This window comes from Mus caroli, unplaced genomic scaffold (assembly GCF_978045245.1).
Source record: "Mus caroli unplaced genomic scaffold, Mus_caroli_1 scaffold_8, whole genome shotgun sequence".
In the NCBI taxonomy this organism is placed as follows: Eukaryota; Metazoa; Chordata; class Mammalia; order Rodentia; family Muridae; genus Mus; species Mus caroli.
The window spans coordinates 5,062,236-5,073,032 of NW_028227263.1; the positions used below are offsets into that span (position 1 = coordinate 5,062,236).

A 10,797-nucleotide genomic window follows, 5' to 3' on the forward strand; every position below is an offset into this window, starting at 1 on the left:
TCACAAAAAGGACTTCACTCAATATTTGACAAGATTTGATTTGTTTAGTCATAGAAATATCTTTTTTATTAGATATTTTCTTCATTTACATTTCAAATGTTATCCCCTTTCCTAGTTTCCAATCCAAAAATCACCTCTCCACTCCCCCCTCCCCCTGATCCCCAACCCACCCACTCCTGCTTCCTGGCCCTGGCATTCGCCTATACTGGGGCATAGAATCTTCCCAAGACCAAAGAAATATCTTAACATTTAATAGTACTGAACTTATAAGCACACATTTCTAAGTATGAAGTAGAAATTAGCAAAGCTATCTAAAACATTCAAAAGAGAAGAACTCTGTTATTATCTTGTAGACAGTATGACTTACACACTACAAACTTTGGAGAATTAAGCCAGGCTATAACATTGCAGAACTTGATTGACTTTTTTTTAGCTCATTACCCATTGCTTTTAGAGTTCATCTCCAAGTTCAAAGTTCTCAACAGGGAAATGAGTTTTTTAAAGGATGTTTTGAATTCCTTGTTTCTCAGGGTATAGATAAGGGGGTTCAGAGATGGGGTCACAGTGGTATACAGAACAGCAATGAGTTTGTCCAGGAACCCAGCAGTTCCTAGGGCTGGCCTGACATAAGTATATAGAACTGTGGAATAATAAAGGGTGACCACAACCAGGTGGGCAGAGCAGGTAGAGAAGGCACGCTTCTTGCCCTCAGATGAGCGGATGCGCAGGATGCTGGAAATGATGAAGCCATAAGATGTCATTGTCAATAAAAAGTTCAGGCCTGTCAGAAACATGTCTGCAATAACAGTCATGATGTCATTGATAAAGGTGGGACTACAGGACAGTATCAACACAGAAGGGATCTCACAGAAGAAGTGTGTGATGAGATTGGGACCACAGAAAGACAATGGCAACATCAGACAAGTGAGCACCAATGAATTGAAAGCTCCAGTGAACCACACGAAGGTTGCAAGGGCCACACAGACCCTGCCACTCATGAGGGTACCATAGTGCAGTGGCCGACAGATTGCAAGGTAGCGGTCATAGGCCATGGCAGAGAAAAGCAGAAGCTCAGAGCCCAGGACCCAGGAGAAGACAAACATCTGTGTGAGGCATCCCCCATAAGATATGCTGTTCTCTGCCACCAGGCTCTGCAGAACTTTGGGCAAGACAGTCACAGTGCAGATCACATCCATCAGGGCAAGGTTGACTAGGAAGAAGTACATGGGAGTATGGAGGTTGGGACTGCTGTGAATGGTCGCAATGATCAGGCCATTGCCAGCTATGGCTGCCACGAACAAGGCAAAGAAGAGGCAGAAGAGAACATCCTGGACCCTGGGGTCATCAACAAATCTTTGCAGGATGAATATGGTCACAACTGACTGGTTTACTGGAGCCATGGGAAGCACTGTCTAGGCTAAGGATGAGACTTGCACCTTGGCCCTCTGGTATAAGTAGTGATCGTTATTGTGATGAATCAAAGTCATTTTAAAGCATAGGTAACCATCAATTATATGTAAGCAGGAACCTGTTCTGGTAAGAAAATATTGGTTTAATTTTATTCTCACTGCTCACAGACTAAAGTTAATAGCAGGTCAAAGATATACCCTATACAGATTCAGTCTATGAACATGGGTGGACCCTGAATGAAGGATTCTAAGCTTTATACACACTACAGTTCATGGGAGAGATAGTCATGTTGGTGTGGGCATAGTTATTGGAGACTGTCTTGTGGATCATGGGGAAACAAGAAAAATCATGAAATGGCTAAGGATGGGGCAGTGAGAAGGGATTACCCTGGTGTTGGCTGCTGTCCTAGAGTGGGGAAATCACACACAGAGCATTAATAGAATGCCTCTCTGGAGACAGAACAAAGTGTGGTCTTTATGACAACGTGGCTTCTCATCCAGATGACAGCAATGGACCCAGAACTTCCTGTCTTAGAACTTGATTCCACTAGCACATGAAGCTAGAGGATAACAATCAAGACTCACATACAACCTGTGTAGAAAATTTGGGTCTCTAGAGGGTCGCTAGGGCGTCTCTCAACACTTTGAGCCATAGAAACTCAGCTGGTCTCAACCCCAGCTCCTGCAAGGCTCCTCAGAGAGCCACCCAAACAAATCAAACAATCCTTGTAAGACTTCACCTAGCTGGCTCCTGTCTAGGATGTATCTGAAATACACAAGCCTGCAAGTGTTGAGAAAGCAGCCTTCTGTTTCTAGGAGAGGGAGCTGTGGTCACCATGACTGAGCTCATCTAGACTATGTGTACACTGGTCATTTGTCACTTCCCACTACCAAACTCTGCCAATTGGGGCCCAGTAAAGGATAAGTCCATGAGTGTGATTTATGAACCAGAAGCTAAGCCTAAGCTAATGGTGACAGGGAGCAAGACCTGCCAATGGAGAGTGCCACATGAAATATGATCAGGCCCCTCTCATCTAGCTTTCAATGCAGCATGAAAAGACATTTACATATTCAGGTTCCTGAATAAAGCATTTACATATTTCTAGAAAAGCACATTCTAAAACAGAAAATAGTCCTGGACACACATTTACTGGAACTCCAAACACACTATACACCGCCTTCATTACTCCATCCCACAGTGCTCCAGAGGGGGTTTCAGGGAGAGGGGTGTGGATGACAATGTGCTGGCTCTGTTTTCTACCTTCCATCCAGCAAATCAAGCTCAATGTAATTAATAATGGTATAGCTTAAGCTAGCAAGCCTCAGAACATTTTACTGGGGTTGGCCTTCATTCTTTGCTTCCAAATGGCCTCAGATCAGGCTTCATGTGACCAGTATCCCCTCAGTTTCACAAAGAGTTTTACTAGTCACTGGATAGTCACTGGGATGTGCACATGGTGTCTGAGAATACCAAGAATTATAGACCCAGTTCTGGGTTTCACAGACGAAATACAGGAGACAAATGAAAGCACACTTACAAAAACAAGTCTAAAGTACTCCCTAGAAAATTATGATTCTAAATAATACTTGTTAATTAATCAAATGCAGTTTGATCTGAACTTCTCTATTTTTTTCTATCCACTGAGGTCCATCCAACTCCATACATCCCTCTCCTTAAGAGTCTTTGAGGCCAGCAACGATTGAGGATGCCCCTGAGTCTGGATTCACATATCTGAGAGATGAACCTTTGTGTCAAACAAAATGAGACTGTGCTTTCCTGCTCCAAACTTACCTCCAATAATTGCCTATGCAGAGAGGCCAGGAGCAGTTTTCTACCTGTTCTGTTTACGCAGCCTGTCAGGAGAAGAAGAGAATGAGGTTGAGGACAATTCCACATCCTGGGGAAAGGGACATGACCTTACTAGGCTGTCCCCACTAGGATGAAGGAGAACTGTCAACGGCAATGGGTGCTCCACAGAGGCTAAGGAGCTTGGTGAAGCAACTGCCGCTAATTATACCCACACTACCCCCACATTGGTTCTCTACTTTCTGTTTGAAAGATTGAAACTTATTCCCAGATTACAACTAGCACATTTCTGCCACGTCTTTGTGTAGCTGTGTGTAAGAAAGATGAAATCTGTATGGGAAGAAACTATCTCCATATGAGAAAGTCTGGAAGAGTCACATGGGTATGAAACCTACCTGTATGTCCAAAAACATGTGCCTGAGTATCCATCAAAGTATATGCAAAGGAATCTGAGAGGAGAGGAGAGGGGAGGGGAGGAGAGGAGAGGAGAGGAGAGGAGAGGAGAGGGGAGGGGAGGGGAGGGGAGGGGAGGGGAGGAGAGGGGAGGGGAGGGGAGGAGAGGAGAGGGGAGGGGAGGGGAGGGGAGGGGAGGAGAGGGGAGGGGAGGGGAGGAGAGGAGAGGAGAGGAGAGGAGAGGAGAGGAGAGGAGAGGAGAGGAGAGGAGAGGAGAGGAGAGGAGAGGAGAGGAGAGGAGAGGAGAGGAGAGGAGAGGAGAGGAGAGGAGAGGAGAGGACAGAGAAGCATCTGTGATTGCACTATTACCTATTACTCCTTCCCTCCAGCCCTTTACCTCACTTCTGGCTGATAGCTCTTGGATCTATTGATCCTCCTTTGTAAATATCAAAAACATACACAGAAACACATCTTTGTTCTTTTGAAACCAGAGAGCCTGTAGTCCTAACCCCACCCCCACCCACTCAAGACTCTGTAAATGAATCTTCTGATTGAACAGCTGACAGGAAAGAAGAGACATAGCCAACTTAAGCAGCAATACACACTGAGGGTTTTTGAAACTAAGGATCTTTTCCATTGGAGTCCCCAGGACTTTGACATAGGGTTGGCAACTCCTGCCTGGAGATGCATCTGAACCCTACAAAGGAGAGGCAGCTAGGTCATTTCCTCACCACACCATTTGGGCTTCAGGGATGCCTTGGTCCTGAGGAGTGCAGAGGTGTCTGTTTGCTTCAGGTAACCCTGTCTTAAGTCTAGATAGCTTTGACTGTATGATGCAACCCAAGGCAGCCATGGCCCCATGGGAGGCCTGCCTCAGGGCTTTGGCCAAGGTAGCCTTGCAACTATTTGTGGAGTGGAAAGTGAAGGTGGAGAGGAGCCTGGTCCCAAGGGCAGATGGGGAGGGCACTGCTCCTGCTTGCTGTGGCAGGAAACTCAGATGCTTTCCCAGCTGGAGCTCACTTCTCACTCAAGTCAGTTTTGAAAATACAGCAGGGGAGGGTGCAGGGGCAGGTGTTCACTGGCTAAAGTTCTCCAGAAAAGGATCTCAGGTTTCTCCAACATCAGGGGCCATCACTTCCTGCATGTGAGGCTGTGATGACAAAGTCTGGGTGGGAAAGGGACTTCCTACTCATTGTATCCTGACCTTGGCAGACAGGGTTGAGTCACACTGTGAGCTGGAGCAGGCAGTAGTCCAAGATCCCAGACTGTTCTGTTCTGAGCACCTCAGGTGCTCTGGGGTTTGGCACACTCATCCAAATGTTACGGAAAAAAAAAAAAAGGTGCCAGCCATGTGCCCACAATGGACTCACTTTTCCATTATTTTCACTCTTACTTCCCAAAACAAAGGTTTTGAAATGTTTCATGTCTTCAGTTCCACTGCATACATAAACACAATGTACTTGGAAATGGCACCCAAGGTTTAGGAAAAGTCTTATTTTTACTTCAAATTTAGAAGCTTTGTAAGTATTTTTACTTTAGTTTTATGGTCTATATTCATTCATATTTGTCACACACACACACAGACACACACACAAACACACACACACACACATACCTTTTAGCACTGTGCTTCCCTTTTTATTTCATATGTTGTTCCTCCTGTTGGGTGTCACAAAATCATTATCATTGTTTTAAATGCTTTTGGACGGGGACAATGTTTTGAGAGAATTAAAGACGTAGAGAGGAGCTGAAAAAACTACTAGAAGGTTCTCCCACTGTTCATCCAGCTTCTTCCCAGCCCTGTGTCAGCCACAGACACCTATAAATGCCCTCTACCTGGAACCCTTGGGAGCCACACCAGGCTGGGACTGAGATAGGTGATTCTCACTCCTATTCCTGTCCCCCATTACAGACTCTCCATTCTTATCCCCAGCTCTGTATCAGCCAGGGTGAAGGGGCCTGTCCTCTAATTACACATCCAATCTTGGGGATCTCTGCCAAACCTCAGAGTGGACCCAGCTGGTCCTTCTATAAACCCTCTCATCCCCCTCCTTCTCATTTAACACATCCCCATTCGTTTCTGTCAACTCCTAGTTCTCAGAAATGCTTTCTACCCAGACCTTCAGTGGCCATGCCTGACAGGGACTCCAGTGAGTAAATCACACTATTCTTTCTGTCCACCATTTGATCTTTCCATTCTTACCCAAACACAGGAACAACCCACTTATGAGCCCCACTCCTTCCACTTCAGCTGCATTTACTGGAGATGCCAAATCTTGATTCAGACCCAGGGTCCCCTAATATTTTCATCTCTGTCTTTCCAGATAATTCATTGGTTTTCAGTACTTGCAGGATCCCTCTCTTTCTACCATACCTACAATTCCCTGTAATCCTAGGTGTGAAGAGGATCCACTTAGCTCAGAAGTTTCTCCCATTCTGCCTTTTCCTCTTCACCCACTTCTATCCCTCTCTGCCATCCAGTGGCTGGCATAAGCACTCTGCCAACACACTTACCTAATATCCAGAGTGCACAGAAGTCAAGGAACAGAAGACTCACCCAACTCAGACAAAACTGCAACCACTGGGATCACTTTAGTCATCCCATTCCAGACACCTAGACACCAGCACAAAAACACAAATACTAAATGTCAAGACAGTGTGCCTTTATCAGAACCCAGTAACCCAACTCTAGGACCTGAAGACATGTAATGTAGCTGCTGAAGCATAAAAGGGACTTCAAACAGCAATTATGAATATGTTGAAAGACCTTAAATAGGATATGACAAGAAATATGAAAACACAAACAGTGGAGTGAATATAATGGCAATTTGTCCAAATACATAGATAGATAGATAGATAGATAGATAGATAGATAGATAGATAGATAGATAGATACTACACTAAGGAAAGCCAAACTGAAATAAATCAGGAAACAAAAGTTTAGAAAGTGAAACAAAACAAAACAAAATTCTCAGAAGTAAGCCTCATCAATAGAATACAAGACATGAAAGGCAGAGTTTCAGAAGTTGAAGATAAGTTACAAGAATGAAGAGACTAGACAAAAATAATGTTTTTTATGCTTTAAATTGTTTTATTTTTAGACAACACTATCAATTTTTGTTGATAATTTTATTTATTTACATCTCAAATAGTGTCCCCGTTCCCTGTCTCCCCTCTGCAAACTCCCTTCCATCCTCCCTTCCCTTTGTCTCTTAAGCGGGTACTCCCCTACCCACATACCCACTCTCACATCAGTCCTCTAGCATCCCCCTTCATTGGGGCAACGCGCCTCCACAGGACCAAGGGCCTCCTCTCCCATTGATGCCAGATTATGCAATCCTCTGTAATATATGCAGCAGGAACCACAGACCCATCCATGTACAGTTGGTGGTTTAGTCCCTGGGAGCTCTGAGGGGTGCAGGGAGTTGATATTGTTGTTCTTCCTATGGGATTGCAATCCCCTTCAGCTCCTTCAGTCATTCCCTATCTCTTCCATTATGGTGCCCGGGCTTAGTCCAGTGGTTGGCTGTGACTGCATCTTGTATTAGTCAGGTTCTGGCTGAGCTTTTCAGAGGTCAGCTCTATTGGGATCCTGTCTAAAAGCAGTTCTTGGCATCAGCAGTAGTATCAGGGTTTGGTGTCTGCAGATGGGATGGATTGCTGGTGGGACAGTCTCTGGATAGCCTTTCCTTCAGTCTTTGCTCCATTTTTTGTCCCTTTGCATTTCCTTTAGAAAGGAACAATTGTGGGGTAAAACTTTTGAGATGTCTGAGTGGCCCTTCCCTCAAGTGGAGGCAATGCTTATTTACTGGGGTTGGTCAGTTCAACCCCTTCAGGTTCTATGTCTTCTCTGTTGGGTATTTCAGCTAATGTCATCTCTATTGGGTCCTGGGAGCCTCTCTCATCCCTGGTGTCTGGGACTTTCTAGTGTTTCCCGCTCCCATTCCCCCCTCCCCATTCTCCTGGCCCTCTGGACATCTCTCCTGTCTCTTCTCATACCTGAACCTAACCCCCCTTTCCCTCCTCCTCTCCTCTCCCACCCAAACCCTCCCCCCCCCTCAGCCTTCTACGATAATTTTGTTCCCCCTTCTAAGTAGGATTGAAGCATTGACACTTTGGCCTTCCTTCCTGCTAAGATTCACATGATCTGTGAGTTTATCATGGGTATTCTAGCTTTTGGGCTAATATCCATTTATAAATGAGTACATACCATGCTTGTCCTTTTGAATGGATATTTTCTTTTTTTTAATTTTTAATATTTTTTTATTACGCATTTTCCTCAATTACATTTCCAATGCTATCACAAAAGTCCTTCATACCCTCTCCCCCACTTTCCTACCCATCCATTCCCGTTTTTTTGGCCCTGGCATTCCCCTGTACTGGGGCATATAAAGTTTGTGTGTCCAATGGGCCTCTCTTTCCAGTGATGGCCAACTAGGCCATCTTTTGATACATATGCAGCTAGAGTCAAGAGCTCCGGGGTAATGGTTAGTTCATAATGTTGTTCCACCTATAGGGTTGCAGACCCCTTTAGCTCCTTGGGTAATTTCTCTAGCTCCTCCATTGGGGGCCCTGTGATCCATCCACTAGCTGACTGTGTGCATTCACTTCTGTGTTTGCTAGGCCCAGGCATAGTCTCACAAGAGACAGCTATATCTGGGTCCTTTCAGCAAAATCTTGCTAATCTATGCAATGGTGTCAGCGTTTGGAATCTGATTATGGGGTGGATCCCTGGATATGGCAGTCTCTAGATGGTCCACCCTTTTTTCACAGCTCCAAACTTTGTCTCTGTAACTCCTTCCATGGGTGTTTTGTTCCCAATTCTAAGGAGGGGCACAGTGTCCACACTTTGGTCTTCATTCTTCTTGAGGTTCATGTGTTTAGCAAACTGTATCTTATATCTTGGGTATCCTAAGTTTTGGGCTAATATCCACTTATCAGTGAGTACATATTGTGTGAGTTCCTTTGTGATTGTGTTACCTCACTCAGGATGATGCCCTCCAGGTCCATCCATTTCACTAGGAATTTCATAAATTCCTTCTTTTTAATAGCTGAGTAGTACTACATTGTATAAATGTACCACGTTTTCTGTATCCATTCCTCTGTTGAGGGGCATCTGGGTTCTTTCCAGCTTCTAGCTATTATAAATAAGGCTGCTATGAACATAGTGGAGCATGTGTCCTTCTTACTAGTTGGAACATCTTCTGGATATATGCCCAGAATTGGTATTGCGGGATCCTCCAGTAGTACTATGTCCAATTTTCTGAGGAACCGCCAGACTGATTTCCAGAGTGGTTGTACAAGCTTGCAATCCCACCAACAATGGAGGAGTGTTCCTCCTTCTCCACATCATCACCAGCATCTGCTGTCACCTGAATGTTCTAATCTTAGCCAATCTGATTGGTGTGGGGTGGAATAACAGGGTTGTTTTGATTTGCATTTCCCTGATGATTAAGGTGTTGAACATTTTTTCAGATGCTTCTCCGCCATTTGGTATTCCTCAGGTGAGAATTCTTTGTTCAGTTCTGAGCCCCATTTCTTAATGGGGTTATTTGATTTTCTGGAGTCCACCTTCTTGAGTTCTTTATATATATTGGATATTAGTCCCCTATCTGATTTAGGATAAGTCAAGATCCTTTCCCAATCTGTTGGTGGTCTTTTTGTCTTATTGAAGGTGTCTTTTGCCTTGCAAAAGCTTTGCAGTTTCATGAGGTCCCATTTGTCAATTCTCGATCTTACAGTGCAAGCCATTGCTATTCTATTCAGCAATTTTTCCCCTGTGCCCATATCTTCAAGGCTTTTCCCCACTTTCTCCTCTATAAGTTTCAGTGTCTTTGGTTTTATGTGAAGTTCCCTGATCCACTTAGATTTGACCTTAGTACAAGGAGATAGGAATAGATCGATCCCATTCTTCTACATGATAACAACCAGTTGTGCCAACACCATTTGTTGAAAATGCTGTCTTTTTTCCACTGGATGGTTTTAGCTCCCTTGTCAAAGATCAAGTGGCCATAGGTGTGTGGGTCTGCAATTCTATTCCATTGGTCTACTTGTCTGTCACTATACCAGTACCATGCAGTTTTTATCACAATTTCTCTGTAGTAAAGCTTTAGGTCAGGCATGGTGATTCCACCAGAGGTTCTTTTATCCTTGAGAAGAGTTTTTGCTATCATAGGTTTTTTGTTATTCCACATGAATCTGCCGATTGCCCTTTCTAATTCTTTGAAGAATTGAGTTGGAATTTTGATGGGGATTGCATTGAATCTGTAGATTGCTTTTGGCAAGATAGCCATTTTTACAATGTTGATCCTGCCAATCCATGAGCATGGGACATCTTTCCATCTTATGAGATCCTCTTTAATTTCTTTCTTCAGAGACTTGAAGTTTTTATCATACAGATCTTTCACTTCCTTAGTTAGAGTCATGCGTAGGTATTTTATATTATTTGTAACTATTGAAAAGGGTGTTGTTTCCCTAATTTCTTTCTCAGCCTGTTTAATGTTTGTGTAGAGAAAGGCTGTTGACTTGTTTGAGATAACTTTATATCCAGCTACTTCACTGAAGCTGTTTATCAGGTTTAGGAATTCTCTGGTGGAATTTTTATGGTCACTTATATATACTATCATATCATCTGCAAAAAGTGATATTTTGACTTCTTCTTTTCCAATTTGTATCCCCTAAATCTCCTTTTGTTGTCGAATTGCTCTGGCTAGCACTTCAAGTACAATGATGAATAGGTAGGGAGAAAGTGGGCAGCCTTGTCTACTCCCTGTTTTTAGTGGGATTGCTTCAAGCTTCTCACCATTTAATTTGATGTTGGCTACTGGTTTGCTGTAGATTGCTTTTATCATGTTTAGGTATGGGCCTTGAATCCTGATCTTTCTAAGACTTTTATCATGAATGGGTTTTGGATCTTGTCGAATGATTTTCCGCTTCTAAAGAGATGATCATGTGGTTTTTGCCTTTGAGTTTGTTTATATAATGGATTACGTTGATGGATTTCGGTATATTAAACCATCCCTGCATCCCTGGAATAAAGCCTACTTGGTCAGGATGGATGATTGCTTTAATGTGTTCTTGGATTCGGTTAGCAAGAATTTTATTGAGGATTTTTGCATCGATATTCATAAGGGAAATTGGTCTGAAGTTCTCTATCTTGGTTGGATCTTTCTGTGGTTTAGGTATCAG

General features: G+C 43.7%; 1 protein-coding gene across 1 annotated transcript; it reads right to left on the reverse strand.

The window, feature by feature from the left end:
- Window positions 1-437: 437 nt before the first annotated feature.
- On the reverse strand, window positions 438-1,400 carry LOC110299181 (olfactory receptor 13G1-like). The gene has a single exon (XM_021168815.2). The coding sequence runs from the start codon at window positions 1,398-1,400 to the stop codon at window positions 438-440; it is 963 nt and encodes a 320-aa protein (XP_021024474.1).
- Between the last annotated feature and the right edge of the window lie 9,397 nt (window positions 1,401-10,797).